The 19,527-nt window shown below is 33.5% G+C and overlaps 1 protein-coding gene across 3 annotated transcripts in view; it reads right to left on the minus strand.

The window, feature by feature from the left end:
• The window catches only part of NCAM2 (neural cell adhesion molecule 2), a gene marked incomplete at both ends in the record, with an annotated part of 517,101 nt that overhangs the window by 162,949 nt on the left and 334,625 nt on the right, over nucleotides 1-19,527 (minus strand). For all 3 annotated transcript variants that reach the window (XM_080813028.1, XM_080813026.1, XM_080813027.1), the window contains 3 exons: nucleotides 1,156-1,301; nucleotides 3,463-3,623; nucleotides 16,583-16,700. In XM_080813028.1, the coding sequence (XP_080669154.1) occupies nucleotides 1,156-1,301; nucleotides 3,463-3,623; nucleotides 16,583-16,700 (425 nt within the window). The remainder of the gene's footprint in view (nucleotides 1-1,155; nucleotides 1,302-3,462; nucleotides 3,624-16,582; nucleotides 16,701-19,527) is intronic.

Here is a 19,527-nt window from a genome sequence, read left to right on the forward strand (position 1 = left end):
AATATTAAGAAAAGATATTGGTAAGCTTAACCTTACCCTCTTTTACACATGTGAAATGTCAATTCATTTTATCACTAAATCACTATCTTTTCCTTTCTGTTTCACTTTGTCCATACTTTGGAGTTTTGTGTGAATAATTATTAAAAATAGCAATAATGAAAATCTATTATTAGTTAATTTGTTAGTAATGTAAATGTATTCTGGTGACAGGTAGCCCATTTACATGGGACTAACAATTACAAAAGCATTTTGTATTTTGTTCTGTTTGTGTTTATTTCTCTTTATTAGATTCTAAATTACATGAAAGCAAAACCTAACTGTTGAAACACAACCCAGATACTCGCCAGTATGACTAGGGTTGCGTCAAACGTATGAGTAAACTCCAGGAGATGGAGGGCAAGAGTCTTCCTGGGCCCAGAATAAACATGGGAGGATCCCTGGAGTGTTTTCACGTCCTCCTTTAGATAGATCTGATAAGTGTGGAGAATCCCTAACTTGCTCCTGTCATTTAAAGCTAAGAGATAATCGCTGTTGTTCATTTGTCTCACTTGATTGCCTGCACGTAAATCACATCCCACATGTAGCCCACACCCTGCACATAAATCTATATCCTGTTTGTCATCGGATCTTGTGGAAGGTATAAAAGAAGTGATTGTAAGAAATAAAGACATCTATTGATCATCAGTCAGTAGTCCCCCGCATCATTTCAGCTCCCATCACCAGGATCCCCACCTCGTGAAGGTGATACCTAACCTTCCACCACACAAGGCAATTCTAAAGAGTAAAGAGTTAATGATGACAGCAGTATCTGGTCAATTGGGATGACTCTTATTTTCACAGCATGGGGTGGGGGAGCTAAGATTGCAATAATTTATAGATTCTATGTATGCCAAATGTCCCTGTAAGAAAACTTAAGAATATCAACAACCTAAAATTTTGTGACATAATGAAAAAATCTTTAAATATTACACTTTCACTTTTTTCTCCACTAATTTTCGGGCTGAGTGTGGTAGCATTTCCTTTTGAAAAATTCAACCATTTCTTGCATTCCTACAAGTCACTTGGTAAACTGAAGTCCAATGTGAGATTTAGTAATGTGCAAAACTCTGAAAATACAAGGGTATTGAAAATCACTATATATTGAGATCCTTTTACCTTGTCTCCTTCAGAAAATGTGATGCCATCTACTGCTCTTTTCCAAGTGATTTCTGGTATAGGCTCCCCTTCTGCTTCACATATAAGTGTGACTTGACCATTCTCATACGTAGTCTCATTTTTAAGCTGTATTATGTGAGGCTGTACTGTAAAGAATGTATACATTACTCAATCTGTATGGGAGGAAAATATCACTATTCAGACTTAAAAGCCGCAGTAGGCACTTAAGTTCACATTAGTACAGTATAGAATTACTAACATTTTAACAGTTACAGCAGCACACTTTGCATTAAAGGAGTGCCAAGAGACTTACGAAGTACAGGGGGAAAAGCTTTAGAAAATAATTCTCATCGATTATCATAAAAAAAATTTTGAAGTGGCTTAAAAGCCAACATACAAATTATAATTCCTTTCGAAACTTTGTAATTTTAAAAGACCTTTATTTTTCCCTCTCTTAAAGCTACAAAATTAAAATTTCCTCTTTTAAAGCCACAAGGTGGCTTTATGTTTATGAGTGTGTATGTGTTCATGCGTAACATCTGCTTATTTAGTGATTATCTCTTAAGGTTTAAAATTAATTCTGCCCGCGAAGGAAAATGATGATTTTATCTTGAATATGTAGTAAGTAAAATTATGCATAATATTTATGAAGTAAGTATATACATGTTAGATTCTTACATTATTCCAATTGACTTATTTTTACTTCAGTTTATTTTAATAATATTTTAGGCATTGTAACTAATCATTTCATTATAATTATGACTTCAGTAATGAGAGAAAACATTATGTCTACTAATTTAAATTATCATTATATTAAAAATATGTCCATCCACAAATTTGCATGATACCACAGATCTTTACAATTATAAATCTGTATTATCTGCATTTCTTAAATTTTTACATGGTAGAACTTAAAAGGGGTGAAAGCCAGCACATGGTATTTCAGAAAAGTAACACTTTATTTAATCTTTAAATGCAACAGATCATGGGATATAAATAAATTGCTTTTAATTTTGGACACCTAGCTTCCAAATATTGGAAATATGGAATGTATAATTTTTTAACAATTCAGTGTTTATTCCATTGACTTTAATGGATTTAGTTGGATTTCTACTATATATATTTGATTTTGTTTCAAGCACAATGGAAATTTGTTTAGTGTTACTATAAAAAAAGTGATTACAACAGTGATGTAGCATATCATGAAGTATTTTCCATTTGAAAAGATGAAAATATTAGAATCTTTCTTTTATCTCTTTGTTCTCACTCACTGCCATCTTAATAAAAAATGGTTAATATTTCATAATAGCTCTCTGATGTAATTTGAGAATATCTACTCTTTGGGATTATCTCAGAAACTATCATTAGTAATTAATAATTTTTTTTATACTGAGTCATATTTATTTGGTGTAGGTTCTAAAGAGAACAACCTTGTTAAGTGGAGAATACTGCTAGAATAAGTTAACAACTTTTTATGATTTCTAACAATTTTAAGTTTATTTACTCCTTCCTCTACATGAACTATGGTCCTTCTTAGTCTCACAGAATTTTCCTTCTTTTCTTCCCACTTCCTCTTTTTGTTGTGAAAGAATTTTGATAACAGTGTTTCGAAAAATGGAGAAAACATATTAAATGCTATTAATGCATATAATTTTGTGTTACGCTTTTTAAAGACAATGACATATTCCAAATACACAAGTAAAATTGGTTTTCTTCTTACAAACATAATGGAAGCTAAATCAATTAAAAAAGAACAAACACCTTACTGCTTATCCACTTTCTCTAAGTTCCCCAAAGAAAACAATACAGCTTTTGGTAAATATGAAAGGTATTTGTATCATATACCCTTTTAATAGAATGAAGAGAAGTAATTTCTTATGGTTACAGGTCAATATTTCCTAATTTTAGCTTTACAGATGTGTTGTTCTGAAGTATATTAAAAGTAAAACTAATCTCAACATGTGTCACATAAAGATTTATGAAGACCAACCTATATATATATCTGTATATATATATATATGTAAATATAAATGATCTATAAGTTATAACAGATCCCAGTTATGTGTAATTTAAAGGAATTTTCCTCCATCTTCTGTTATCAGTCGTCCAATATTTTATAAGAATATACATGTATCATTTCATGTAATTCTTCAAATAATTCTATCTGGTAGCTGCAATGCTAAAATGTTTCAGATGAGAAAACAGATTTAATTTTAGAAAGTTAATGACATATAAGTGACAGAGTAGAATTTGACTCAGACTTCCCTCTAGACATCATAATTTTAACCACTATGCTATAATACTTACCAAAGACCTGGAGAAATGCCTGCTTTTCATCTTCTCCTGCTTTATTTGTGGCCCTGCAGATATAAGGACCTCCATCACTATTAATTATGTTCCTGACAGTGAGTTCTGTATTGCTTCCCTTCAATATGTACTTTTCATTTTCTTCAATGAACTTGCCATTCCTAAAGAAGAAAACAGAGGTTGATCTTCATAAATCTGACTTCATAACTCAGGAGGAGATTGTATTCAATTTTTTGATCGGTAGTTGTCAATCATTACATGGGTTTGGATAAACAAAGCTATATTCTAATCACAAGTACACTTTTAGTAGTCCAGTAAAACTCAGTTACTAGATATTGAAATTATAATTGAAAATTGCTTAAACTTAGAGACAAGAATAATATTTGAGCTATGTTGAAATCTTAACACTGATCTTAGGCAAAATAAGCACATTGGTTCAATTTTTACTTTATTAGCAAAAAAAAAATGTGCTATTGATTTTAATTCCACATACACTTTTTGTGTCAGTGAGTCAACACATATTTATTTACTAGGTACCTAGGATACATTTAAGAGAATTTCTATAGAAACATCCTTTAAAGAAGTTTCAAAGTAAATGCAATTTAAATATGTTACCAATTTATATTGCAAATAAGCACTACCAATAAGAGGGTAAGATGAAATAATTATGTGCAAATGCAGTTAGAGAAATTATCCTGAATATGGTGATTTAATTCATTATTCATTCCCCTTAAACATAAATAATGTTCAATATTTTCCAAGTATTTTCTGAGTTGAAATAGTCTTCACTCTCCTCCAGTTCCAGTTTTTGTTATCTATTAAAAAAATGTCTTTCAAACTTTTTCTATAACTTAAGTAAGAAATGTCTTAAACATACTTAAATCTTAACTAATTTCTACAATTCTCCTTAATATATGTGAAACCTTCCTTTTTTTTTTTCTTATGTGAAACCTTCTTATACTGTCTAGTCCCTTCCATTCTAGTTTATTCACATTTCCTTTTCCTCCTCTTTTTCTTTCTCCTTTAGTTTTCCTTCTATTTCTTATAATGGTATTTTGAAGGACTGAATTGATTGTAAGGCCCACTAATGTAAAACGTTTAGGATCTGTCCTTAGGGGATGGGGTATCTATTTGTCCATACAAGTTTCAATTAAAAAAAGAAAAATCTTTGAAAGAATTATAACGAATATTTCCTAGAATGAGAGAGAAAATTTCTTCAATACCCTAAATGATCTTTCCAGTGAATTCTGGTTTCACTTTCCAGGAAGCATTGGCACATATCCTAATATAATACTTATCCTTCTATGACTCATTAACATCCGTTTTTCCCATTTCTATTGACATCTCTAAAGATATCATGAAATGTACAAAAATTACATGAGAGTGGGGTGCAAAAGTAGTCTGTAAAATATTAATACTATATATGTAGTATTGGTCTTTATTTTTTAATGTTCTTTTCATATTTTTATTAATCTAAAATTTATAACAACCAAAAATAATATTTCAGCAACTTTGTCAAGAATATAATGTATAAATAGAATTTTCACAGCAATTAGTGATACAATATATTTCTTACTCTAATCAGTAGAAAGTAATAATTTGTAGGACAACAGCAATAACTATAATAATAATACTTAAGAAGTTTAAGCAACTTATGGCCTCTAAGACACTTTCCTTATATATTCAACTTGGCTTAAAACTCACAATTAGCTCATATGTCCATTGTCCTTCTTACCCTTATTCACATATTAGAGAACTAAAATTGTAAGTATGATTTTCCCACCCCTGAAATCATAGATGAAGAAAATTAGATTTGCATAGTAATATAAGCAGCAGATTAACTAAATTCTAATGTTCTTTCTGACAAAAAGAGTTATTTCCCTAACTCATTTGGAATATTGTGCCAAATGTTTGAAGTATAGGAAATGAGTGAGACATGGCTACCTATCATGAAGAATTTGTAATATGATTGGCATTAAGAGCAGTAACCAAAGATAAGGTAGATCCCATTAATGAATTTATCATAACTTTTTGTGTGTTAGGTAGGGACAAGGAGGGATATACTATAGTAGGAGAGAAGGAAAAAGATGATGGGTAAAGTACTCCAGAAATTTTCATGGGGAAAAAATAATTATGATTTGGGCTCTGAAGTGGATGGGGAGATCTAGAAGAGATTTAGAGGAAATCTGTGTGTAAAGACTATCGTTCCTTCAAAAGCTCAATTTAAAGATATCAGTAAGAGATATAACCAAACTAATAGCTCTTTAATACCACTCTCCTAATAAACTTGTGATATAGAATATACTTGCTATTATTCACACTCTCCTGAGGAATCCCATGTCTGAAAAAAATTCCCAAAGAATTCTGATAGAATTCTGTAAGCCTATACTTTAAAATGTAAGCCACTTCTCTAAGTACCCCTTTTCTAGGCATGAGAAAATAAGGATTAGAATCAGGGAATTAGTGGAGATAATAAAGAAGAGAGGATAATTCCACTTTTAAGCATAATGGAGTAACAGGGACCATATCCACCCTCCCATTGTAAAGAGCAAACAATAGACACTGATTAATTAACAGTTTTTAAACACTAATCAACAAGTAGCTCATAATAGTGACCTCTTAAGACCACCATAGCTTACTATGCGAGGAGAGTTTCAAATCTGTAGCTCATAGGGGGAGAACCCAAGCACAGCAAGGCAGAGTTCTCGTTTGGAGGAGGTTAAAGTAGCTAGAATTTGTGAACCAGAGAATATAAGAAAAGACAGCTGCACAAGAAAGAGGATAAAAAGATATGCAGTGTATCCCCAACCAATCTTTAACTACCAATTCATGACTGCATGCCAAAAAGGCTTTCCTAGCATAGGCAAAGAACCATTGGAAAACATAAAACACAGCAATCCCAGAACCAGGAAAATTTCCTTCTCAGTCATTCAAGGTAAAAAGACCTAAAATGCAGGACATTAGGTCACCTCCTTAGAAGAATATTGCTTCAATAATGGAACCAAGCTGGGGCGCCTGGGTGGCTCAGTGGGTTAAAGCCTCTGCCTTCAGCTCAGGTCATGATCCCGGGGTCCTGGGATCGAGCCCCACATCGGGCTCTCTGCTCAGCAAGGAGTCTGCTTCCTCCTCTCTCTCTCTGCCTGCCTCTCTGCCTACTTGTAATCTCTGTCAAATAAATAAAATCTTAAAAAATAAATAAATAAATAATGGAACCAAGCTGACCCTAGGATGAAGTTTGCTCTGGATCCACTAAAAGAATCTAAAAGCAATCCTCAGAAGATCAAATGTATCCCAAGTTACCTCCTATATCTAAAAATAGAGTAAGAGAGTACAAGAATATCCAGTACTCCAAAACATAAAATCATTAATACCTGGCACTCAATCAAAAATTACCAGGCTAGTATATAAGTCAGAAAATATGACACATAACAAGGAGAAAATTCAATAAATTAGAAAGGTCTAGAAATGACACAGATGATAGAAATAGAAGAAGAGATTGTTAAAATAACTATTAGAATATATTCTATATGTTCAATTAAGTAAAAATGAGCTATAAGCTTGTAAGAGGAAAGAGAAAGTCCTCTATCATAGAATGTATAATAAATATTAAGTAAATAGAGGGGAAGTTCAAGATGGTGGTGTAGGAAGATCCTGAACTCAACTCCTCCCATGGACACACCAAATCTTCAGCTACACAAGGATCAATTCCCCTTGAAAAAATACAGAAAAACTAGCTTAAGAGTTTCTCCACAACAAAGGATAAAGGATTGAAACAGGTAAGAGAAGCAGAAATATAGTCTTGACAAAATTCCTACTGTCACCATGGCAAATCACAATTTGGAGGAACATCAAAAATTTGGAGTTTCTCCCTGAGGAGTGAGGGGCTTATACCCCATATCAGGCACTCCAGCCCTCGGGAGATGAAAACCCAAAATATCTGATTCTGCAAAGCAAAAGGGCTTATATGATCAAGATCCAAAAGGCTGTGAGAAATAGAAAGGCTGCTTTTAAAGGTCTTACAGACTTACCCCAGGAATCTCAAAACAAAACAAAAAATGTAGTTTGGAAAGCACATTTCTATATGCAGTGGACATTCATTAGCATGTGCTGGAGACATAGGTGTCTGGTAGGACTTTCTCCAGGGGAGAAGATGCTGGTGGCACCATTTTTGCACTCTCATTCAACCTTGCTAGTATTGTAGGGCTTGCCCCACATAGCCCTGTGGTAGCTGTAATCCTACAGCCCTGCTGCAGCTGCCTGACTTGCCCTTTCCACAAGCTTTGGTGGCCCTACTATTGCCAGTGAGCTCCCTCCTATCTTTGGGCCCCTCTGGGTTCCCCCATAGCCTCTCTGAAGCCAGCAGGCTCACCCTGCCCACATGCTATATCTTCCTGGGCCCCATTATGCCAAGCTGTTCATTCTACACTTATGCTCTCACCGGTTAAGAATACATCAAACTGTGTAGGTAAACACAAAGTTCAAGAGACATCCAAGAACTAAGGCAAGGTTGAATGAAAAGTTTCATCACCTACACAAAGCCACTCCTTCTAGAATGGGAAAGATAGATATTCTGCCTCATACACAGAAACAAAAATATAAAGTAAAACAAAATGAGAAAAGAATATATGCCCCAAAAAAGAACAACATAAAATCCAGAAAAGAAAAAAAAAATCCTTGTTGAAATGGAGATAAGTAATTTTCCTGACAAAGAGTTCAAAGTAATAGTCATAAAGATGCTCACTGAATTGGGAAAAGAATGGATGAACACAGTAAGAACATCAAACAAAGAGACAGAAAATATAAGAAAGTATCAGACAGAAGTCATAGGCGTAAAGAATACAATAACTGACCTGAAAAAAATACACTAAAGAATTTCAACTACTGTTTGGATGGAGCAGAACATATCAGCAACCTGGAAATCAGGACAGTGGAACTCACCCGAAAGGAACAACAACAACAATAATAACAAAAAGAATTTTACAAAGTGAAGATAGCTTATGGGACCTATGGGACAACATCAAGTGGAGTAACATTCACATTATAGGGTCCCAGAAGGAGAAGAGAAAGAGAAAGGGACAGAAAACTTATTTGAAGAAACAATAGCCAACAACTTAACCAACCTAGGAAAGGAAATAGACATCCAGGTCCAGAAAGCACAGATAGTTCCAAAAAAGATGAACCCAAAGAGCTCCACAGCATAACACATTATAATTCAAATGTCAAAGTTAAAGAAAAAGAGAAATTATTAAAGGCAGCAAGAGAATAACTTGATACATATAAAGAAACTCCATTAGACTATCAGCTGATTTTTCAGCATAAACTCTGCAAGCCACAAGAGAATTGCATGGTGTATTCAAAGCACTAAAAGGAAAACTTCCAACAAATAATATTCTACCCAGCAAGGCTATCCTTCAGAATAAATGACAGACAGTTTTCTAGATAAGCAAAAGCTAAAGGATGTCATACCACTACATCAGCCTTGCAAGAAATGTTAAAGGTACTTCCTCAAGCTAAAAAGAAAATATACTAGCTAGTAATAAGAAAACATATGAAAGTAAACACCTGATAGGAAAAGGCAAATATATTAAGGAGTGGATTGACCACTTAAAATTTTACAATGAAGTTTAAAAGACAAAGGTAAAACAAACTAAAACTACAATAATTTGTTAAGGTATACACAAAATAAAAAGATATAATATATGACATCAGAAACATAAAACATGTGGTGGGGGAGAAAAAATCTAGAGTCTTTTATATGTATTCAAAACTTACAATGCTCACAAGTTATAATAAACTGCTATATAGACAGTCTGTTATATGTGTGCCTCACAAAGCAAAAACCTGTATAGCAGATGCACAAAAGATAATGGGAAAAGAATCTAAACATAACACTAAAAAAAAGTATGAAATTACAAGGGAAAAGAGCAAGAGAAGAAAGGAAGAAAGAGGAGCTACAAACATCCAGAAAACTATTAACAAAATGGCACTATGTACATACCTATCAATATTACTTTAAATGCAAATGGACTAAATTCTCCAATCAAAAGACATATAATGGGTGAATGGATAAAACAAGACCTATTGATATGTTGCCTATGAGACCCAATTCAGATCTTAGGGCACAGAGAGATTTAAAGTGAAGGGATAGAAAAAGCTATTCCATGCAAATGAAAATTAAAACAAAGCTAGCGTAGCCGTACTTATATCAGACAAAATGATCACTTTAAAACAAAACAAATACAATATAAAGACAAGGAAGGGCATTATGTAATGATAAAAGGGTCATTCAAAAAAGAAGATACAACATTTATGCAAATGACAGTGCAGACAAATGCAAATGACAGTACAGACAAAAGGTTGATATCCAGGATCTATAAAGAACTCCTCAAACTCAACACACACAAAACAGACAATCATATTAAAAAATGGGCAGAAGATATGAACAGACACTTCTCCAATGAAGACATACAAATGGCTATCAGACACATGAAAAAATGTTCTTCATCACTAGCCATCAGGGAGATTCAAATCAAAACCACATTGAGATACCACCTTACACCAGTTAGAATGGCCAAAATTAGCAAGACAGGAAACAACGTGTGTTGGAGAGGATGTGGAGAAAGGGGAACCCTCTTACACTGTTGGTGGGAATGCAAGCTGGTGCAGCCACTTTGGAGAACAGTGTGGAGATTCCTCAAGAAGTTAAAAATAGAGCTTTCCTATGACCCTGCAATTGTACTACTGGGTATTTACCCCAAAGATACAGATCTAGTGAAAATAAGTGCCATCTGTACCCCAATGTTTATAGGAGCAATCGCCACGGTCGCCAAACTGTGGAAAGAACCAAGATGCCCTTCAACGGATGAATGGATAAGGAAGATGTGGTCCATATACACTATGGAGTATTATGCCTCCATCATAAAGGATGAATACCCAACTTTTGTAGCAACATGGACAGGACTGGAAGAGATTATGCTGAGTGAAATAAGTCAAGCAGAGAGAGTCAAGTATCACATGGTCTCACTTATTTGTGGAGCATAACAAATAATATAGAGGACAAGGGTAGATGGAGAGGAGAAGGGAGTTGAGGGAAATTGGAAAGGGAGGTGAACCATGAGAGACTATGGACTCTGAAAAACAACCTGAGGGTTTTGAAGGGGCGGGGGGTGGGAGGTTGGGGGAACCAGGTGGTGGGTATTAGGGAGGGCACAGATTGCATGGAGCACTGGGTGTGGTGAAAAAACAATGAATACTGTTATGCTGAAAATAAATAAAAAATTAAAAAAAAAGAAGATACAATATTTATATATAATTATGCACCCAAAATAGGAGCACCTAAATATATATAGCAAGTATTAACAGACCTAAAGGCAGAAATTGACAGCAACACAATAGTAGTAGAGGAATTTAATACTTCATTTACACCAATAGATCTATCATCCAGACAGAAAATCAATAAGGAAACATTGGCCTTACACAACACATTAGACCAGATGGACGTAATAGATATATATATATATACACAGAGCAGTCCGTCAAAAATCAGCAGAATACACATTCTTCTCAAGTGTGCATGGAATATTCTCCAGGATAAATGGCATTTGGCCAAAACCAAGTCTCAATAAATTTAAGAAGACTGAACTCATAGCAAGCATCTTTTCTTACCACAATGATAGGAAACTAGAAATCAACTACAAAAAGGAAACTGGAAAAATCCCATAGAAAATAAAGGAAATCTTGCCATTTCTAACAACACAAATGGACCCTAAAAGTATTACACTAAATGATATAAATCAGACAGAGAAGGATGAATACCATATGATTTTACTTGCATGTAAAACCTAAAGAACAAAAAGATTGAACGAACACAACAATCTCATGGCTACTGAGAATGGACTGGTGGATGTCAAAGGGGAAGGCAGTTAGTGGATGGGTGAAATGGGTGAAGGGAAATCATTGTATGGTGACAGATGGTAATTAGACTTATAGTGGTGATCACATTGTAATGTATCAGAAAATCAAATTATTATGATATATACCTGAAACTAATAATACCTTATACCAAATTTGCCTCAAAAATAAAGTCCTCCATGAAACTTATAGAGATAAAAAATAGGATGATGAAATATACTCTGGTAAATTTGAGGGCAGTTTAAACATTGTTAAAGAAAAAAATCATAATTTGAAAATATAGCAATATATTTTAGTAAACTTAAAGACATAAAATTTGAAAACAGAAAAAAGGACTCAAAATTCTATCTGGTATCATTTTATTCCTAAACAAATTCTTCAACAATTTTTATAATACTGACATTGATAAATGTTTAAACATATAACAGAGCTTCAAAAGACATGGAATAAAACACAGAGAACTGAGAACAGAAAGAGATAATAGTTGTAAAATCAGTAAGGATATAGAAGATGTGAATAACACTAATCACCTAGCTGACCTATTTGATATTTAGAGACTACTCCATATGATAGTGGAATATCTATTTATCTATCTCTCTATATATAGATATATACAGATATATACATATATGTATATCGTCAAGTGCAAACAGAACATTTGAAAATATTATAAAGTGAGACCTAATAAATTTAAGTAAATTGATATCATACAAAGTATGTTTTCTAACAATTAAGGAATTTAGTTTTAAATTAGTAGCAGAAATACATATGAAATATATCCAAATATTTGGAAAAAAATCAGCAACATTCTAAATAACCAATGTCGAAAATAACGTTACAAGAACTGATACGGAGGGACAATTGTATCCTGATATTTATAGCAGCAAAATTGACAAAAGCCAAATTATACAAAGAACCCGAATGTCCATAGACTGATGAAAGGATAGAGTAATTGGATAAAGAAATAGTACAATGGAATATTACTCAGCCATCAAAATGAAATTTTGTATTTTGCAATGATGTGGATGGAATTAGAGTATACCATGCTAAGGGAGGTAAGTCAGAGAAAGACAAATACCATATGATTTCACTCATAGATAGAATTTAAGACACAAAGAAGATGAACACAAGGGAAAAAAAAGAGAGAGAGAGGCAATCCATAAAAGAGACTCTTAATTACAGGGAATAAACTGAAGGTTAGTAGAGGGGCAGTGAGGGGAAATTGGTTAAATGGGTGATGGAGATTAAGGAGGTATCTTGCTGTCATGAGCACTGGCTGTTATATAAGAGTGATGAATCTCTAAAATTCTATACCTAAAACTAATATTACACCATATGTTAACTAATTGGAATGTAAACAAAACTTGAAACAAATAAGATAACATTACAAGAAAAAAATTTTTTAAATATTTGAACAAAAGGTGCCTGGGTGGCTCAGTCAGTTAAACGCCTGCCTTTAGCTCAGGTGATGATCTCAGGGTCCTGGAACAAAACCCTGCATCAGACTCTGCACTCAATGGGGAGCCTGTTTCTCCCTCTCCCTCTGCCCCTCCCCCAACTTGCATTCATGCACACTTTCTCTTTCTTTAATAAATAAATAAAATCTTTAAAAAATATATTTGAACTGGACAAAAATGGAACTGTGACATATTAAAATTAGTACAGTGCAATTAAAGTATTGTTTAAAGGGAAAAATGAATGCTTATATTAGAGAAGTATAAATGATTGAAATCAATGACATAAGTATCCACTTTGAGCCACTAAAAAAAGAAGAGAATATTAAACAAAAAGTAAACAAAAGGAAGACAATAACAAAAATATGAGCATAAATCAATGAATTAGAAAATAGAAAAACAAGAAGAAAATATGTGAACCCAAAAGCTGATCATTGAAAGGATCGTTCTTTTCATAAACATTTTTCTAGACTGATTGAGATGAAAAGAGAGCAGAACAAATAACCAGTGACCAGTTTATCAGGATGAGAGAGGAAGGATCAATACAGATAATGCACAAATTATAAGTAAAATAAGAAAATACTGTAAATGACTTTATGCTAGTAAAAACAACTGAAATGAAATGGACAAATTGCTGGAAAGATAGATATCACCAGAGACCACTAAAGACAAAGATATTACTGGGATAGACCTAGATCTATGAAAGAACTTGAATTTGTAGTTAAACCTTTACACAAGTCCTAGCATAGGCTTTTTCACAGGAAAATTTTCCAAATATTTTTTTAAAAAAAGCATTATAATTACACATTGTATATACACATATATAAATATGACATATTTAATGTCAAAATAAAACCTTCCTTCTAATACTAATTTTAATTTTTTCAATGTCATTACCATATACTCCCATTCTGCTATTATATATTAAATATCTAGATAATGGAACAATTATTTGTACCATTAAAGGGATGAAACAAATGCTATATGAAGATGCAAAGATAAAAAATACAGATTTAAATGACTTATTATATTAGCCTATGAATTTGATTTATTCTAGCCTGTATGATAATTATGTTTCCACTTAAATATGAGAATTTTGAACAAATGTTGAACTTTAAGACAGAAATCTAAACACAAGGAAGTCTCCCTGGAAAGATGAAATGATGAGAATGAGATTCTAGAACAATATTTGTTCATTGTAATGAATGATCCAAGAGCTTTTCTGAGCTGCAATTAGATGTAATATTGACTCTTAAGGATACACACCAGAATCCAGAAGTCTCTGAGATACATGATCATTATCTGGGGTGAATATGTTCATGTTTGATGTGTAATCCTTTAGAAAATACCAACAGTATGTCACAAAGGAATTAATGTTTGCAAAGAACATCTATTTGCCTTATTTGAAGAAATATCTTGTTTATTGCTACCTGCTGTATTAAATGGATAAGGGTTTGAAAGGAGTAGAATATCAGTAAGTTCTCAGGAATTAATAGAAAAAAAAAGGAATTGGGTTGTAATTATTCTTCTTGAAAAAGTTTTTTAAAAAACCTAATACTCACTATGACTAATTTTTGTCAATATGAATATATTTCTACTAATTATTTTCTTGTGATTATTCTTAAACTATTTGGTTTATGAAGCATAGAAGAGATTCTATAAATATCTGTAGCTATGCTTGAGTGGTAACCTGAATTAATAACTAAGATGTATTTTTAAGATTGTCCATTTGTAAAGTTTCATTGTCTCCTTTTTAACAGTTAGAGCCACAACCCAAAAGAATGAAAAATATTGAAACTGGACCATTCCCTTACACCATACACAGAGAATAACTCAAAATTTATGAAAGACCTCAATGTGAGACAAGAATCCATCAAAATCCTAGAGGAGAACATAGGCAATTACCTCTTCGACATCGGCCACAGTAAATTCTTTTGAGACATGTCTCCAAAGACAAGTGAAACAAAAGCAAAAATGAACTTTTGGAACTTCATCAAGTTAAAAAGGTTGGACACAGCAAGGGAAACAGTCAATAAAACTAAGAGGCAGCCCATGGAATGGAGGAAGATATTTGCAAATAACATTACAGATAAAGGGCTGATATCCAAGATCTATAAAGATATATAAAGAACTTCTCAAAATCAACACTCAAAAAACCAATAATCCAGTCAAAAAATGAGCAGAAGACATAAACAGACACCTCTCCAAAAAAGACATACAAATGGCTAACAAACACATGAAAAAATGTTAAACATCACTAGCCATCAGGGAAATACAAATCAAAATCACAATAAGATACTACCTTACAACAGTTAGAATAGGAAAAACTAACAAAACAGGAAACAACAAATGCTGGCAAGGATGTGGAGAAAGGGGAACCCTCTTACACTGTTGGTGGGAATGAAGTTTGGTACAGCCACTCTGGAAAACAGTATGGAGTTTCCTCAAGATGTTAAGAATAAAGCTACTCTATGACCTGGCAATTGCATTACTGGGCATTTATCCCAAAGATACAGACATAGTGAAAAGAAGGGGCATGTGCACCCCAATGTTCATAGCAGCAATGTTCACAATAGCCAAACTGTGGAAGGAGCTGAGATGCCCTTCAACAGATGAATGGATAAAGAAGATGTGGTATATAAACACAATGGAATATTATTCAGCCATCAGAAATGATGAATACCCACCATTTGCATCGTCATGGATGGAGCTGGAGGGGATTATGCTAAGTGAAGTAAGTCAAGCAGAGAAAGACAACATATGCTTTCACTCATATGTGGAACATAAGCAATAGCATGGAGGACCATAGGGGAAGGGAGGGAAATCCAAAGGGGGAGAAATCAGAGAGGGAAATTAGCCATGAGAGACTCTGGATGCCAAGAAACAATCTGGGAGTTTCAGAGTGGGAGGTAGTGGGGGGAGGGAATAACAGGGTCATGGGTATTGAGGACGGCATGTGCTGTGATGAGCACTGGGTGTTATACTTAACTAACAAACCACTGAACACTACATCAAAAGCTATACAGCGGCTAACTGAACGTAATAAATAAAAATCACAGACAGAATCACATTAGTATTAAACAATTAGAAGCAAACATATTTAATAATATGTCAGTTAATAAAAAGCTGATGAAAATTTTTAAAAAATATGAAATATGAAATATGTTGATATGTTTGATGTTAGTAGAAATCAAGTAACATTTAAAAATTCTATAGAAATATATAAAAGTAAACTGTCAAAGAACAGATTTAGAATAGAGAGTTTATTCTTTTGATGAAGTAAATTTTTTAAAAAATGACATTACATTTATGGAAATTTAACTGTACATAATTAGCTTTTTTCCTGAATAATATGGTACATAAATGAAACATACAATTACATTTTAATAAAATATGATTTTTATATACACACAGTGGTGATGCTATTAATTCTAGCATTCCTATTTCTAGATACTCTCTACAAGTAACATTAACATGGTTGAATTAGTCATTGGGCTTCTGGGCCCACTTTGGCCAGAAACATGCCTTATAAAAAGAATAACCAGCCGATTAGTGTAGCCTTGACTTGGGTTAATTCACTCTGTTAATCTCTTTAACAATTTAATCTAACCAATTCAACTGAAAACAAAACCACCACAACCTTTTAATAAAATTCAAAAGAATGCTTTTATTCTTGATAAAATAAGATCAGAAATCTTTTTCCATGACATTGATTCTGGATACAAGCCAGAAGGATGTACATGTATAACACCTACCTGTACCAGGAGATGGAGGGCTCAGGGGAGCCAGAGGCCCTGCAAGATAACGTCATCTCCTCTCCTCTCTCTGCTGTGGCATTAAAGGATTTCTGAGGCATTGTGATTGCTGGCGGCACTGAAAAAAGACATAAACATAGATTAAATAGAGATGAAAAACATTTCATCAACACCACTGGGACTTCCTTACAACTACTTAGTTGTTGTTGTTGTCGTTGTTAACAGGCTAAGCTTTAGAAGTTGATCACTTCTGTACTTACATTACTTACATCAACAATATGGACATGGTTGCACAGTAAAATGACTTTAAGACCATCGATCTGCCTTCCAATGTACAATAATTAAATAATACACACCTGTGTTATTTTACTGTTTTTAACCCATCAAATTAAACTACATGAGAAACTAGACATTTTAACAAATTTATATGTATACTTTTATGAAATATTTCTCACAAAAAAACAGACAATACCACCCTGACTGACAGCAACGCTGAGATCTACTTGGAGCATAAATGGATTTCCTATTTGGGTCTTCATCGGTATATGTAATTCTATAAGCAATCATTCACTGCTTCAAGACAGGGCTTTCAAATTAGGTGTCAAATGATAATGTTCTTTCTGATTAACTGCACTTAATTTCTTCACACAACTATAGAACATTTTATGAAGAGAAACTGCTGAAGCCATAGAGAGTATGAAATAGATTTTCACGAACAATTCAATTTTAAAATTAAGCTTCCCCAATTTCTAACTAATTACATTGCAAAAACCGTATATGCTGCACATTTGGACATGTTGAAACTGTTACTGAAATGTATTGTTTGCAATAAATAAATCAATAGTATCCATAATAGATGCTAAATATCAAAGCACAGCATAAATTTTTATTTTAATGCACACTTTAATGATTTTCAATTGAATCTGACAAAATGATATTCCTAAAATTAATTATATTAATAGAATTGTTTTTTATATATCCTAAATAACATGACCAAACAGGCATTTAGAAGTGTGACAATAATCAAATATCTCCACAATAGCATTCAGGTCAGCAATGATGCTGTATTATTGTCATTGATGGTGGGGATAGGAACTGATATGTATCTTACCAATTAAGCACAATAAATCAAGTTTCTGCCTTTATGAATTTAGATACAAGGGACATGATCTGACATGCTGTCTCTAAAGTAACATAGTAATTACAAGTATTACAGTAGGATGGACTGTTTTTGAGACATTAACTCTGCATTTTAAGTACACTAAAATTTGACTTTCTGTACCTTGGTACTTCTTTTATAATTATAGAAAAGAACAGTTTAATCAAAATGTAATGCCTTTCATCTTGTTATAATAAATGCAGTTGCAATAGCACATGACTATTTTTTTATTACAACAATAAATATTTTAACCCAGTAGATAATTAGAATGTAAATGAACTCTTTAAAAATAAAATCTCCATTTGGGTAAATTTCTGTATTTGTGTAAATAGAAACATTTCAAAATGGGGAATCACATGCTCCAGTGCTTGTCCTACTATTTTTACTAACTGAAACACATTACTTATTCTTTATCATTATTTTCTGTTCTATAGTGTAAACTGCATATGTTGGATGGTTTGTAAGAATTGACAAATCTTAATGTTTACATTTTATGATACAGTGACTCAGCTCATGAAATGCGTGTTCTTAGTTAGAGTGTGGATTTGTCGAACAATATTGCTATTGCATATTTATAGGGTACTTTGAAGAGTAATTCCGGAACTATTCTGAAGAATAACAGCATTCAGAACCTGCAGAGGTGTTCACTAGTTCTGATGCCAAGATATTCAGGGAATTTGTAAGCCACTGATCAAACTATAGAGCATTTTTATGTGTACTAACTCATTGGTTCTGAATTTGCTCTTGAGTTGGAGTAAATAATTTTTTAAAAGATTTTATTTATTTATTTGACAGAGAGACACAGAGAGAGGAGTGACAGGCAGAAGGAGAGGGAGAAGCAGGCTCCCCGTGGAGCAGGGAGCCTGACATGGGGCTTCATCCCAGGACCCTGGATCATGACCTGAGCAGAAGGCAGTCCTTAACCAACTGAGCCACCCAGGCCCCTGGATTAAATAATTTTATTTTATTTTATTTTTTTTAAAGATTTTCTTTATTTATTTGACAGACAGAGATCACAAGTAGGCAGAGAGGCAGGCAGAGAGAGAGGAGAAAGCAGGCTCTCCATGGAGCAGAGAGCCCGACGCGGGGCTCGATCCCAGGACCCTGGGATCATGACCCGAGCCGAAGGCAGAGGCTTTAACCCACTTAGCCACCCAGGTGCCCCTGGATTAAATAATTTTAAAAGAGACTACAATTATATTTCATCCAAATGCCTTGCTATCTCATAAGACCCATATCTAGGATTTTAACTTCTTAATCCTTTTTTATTTTGACTATATCTGAAATATCTAGTTTTAATAACCTTACAATGACTTATACTCTCTATATACTAAGTAGTCAATATTTTCTGGGAAGGTTCAGTTCTCATTCTTTGGCTTTAAGAAACATGAGAATGTAGAGGCAAGTAGCTCCAGAACTCTGATTTAAATGGAGGTTTTGGCCCAAATTCATGTTATAATTTCCCTCACTGGCTGCTCAGGCACCAAAGAGCCCACTAATTTAACAGCTCAATTCCCTTTCATCAACAATGACATCCAGCAGTCCCGCATGTCTTTTGTGTCTTGCCCTCTTCCTCCACACACTACCACTTAAATATTTCTCAGAAGATAAAAAACATAGTATTAACTATGGCATATGCATGTGGTTCAAATTGACCACCACCAATAATCCACCCAAATTTATTCAAGATAAGGATAACAACCTCCCACCTCCAATCACCACCACTGTCAAGAAAGCTATTCTTGCATAACTCATTGATTAGTCAGATCTGGGCAAAATATATGTC

Source organism: Martes martes (assembly GCF_963455335.1).
Source record: "Martes martes genome assembly, chromosome: 1".
NCBI lineage: Eukaryota > Metazoa > Chordata > Mammalia > Carnivora > Mustelidae > Martes > Martes martes.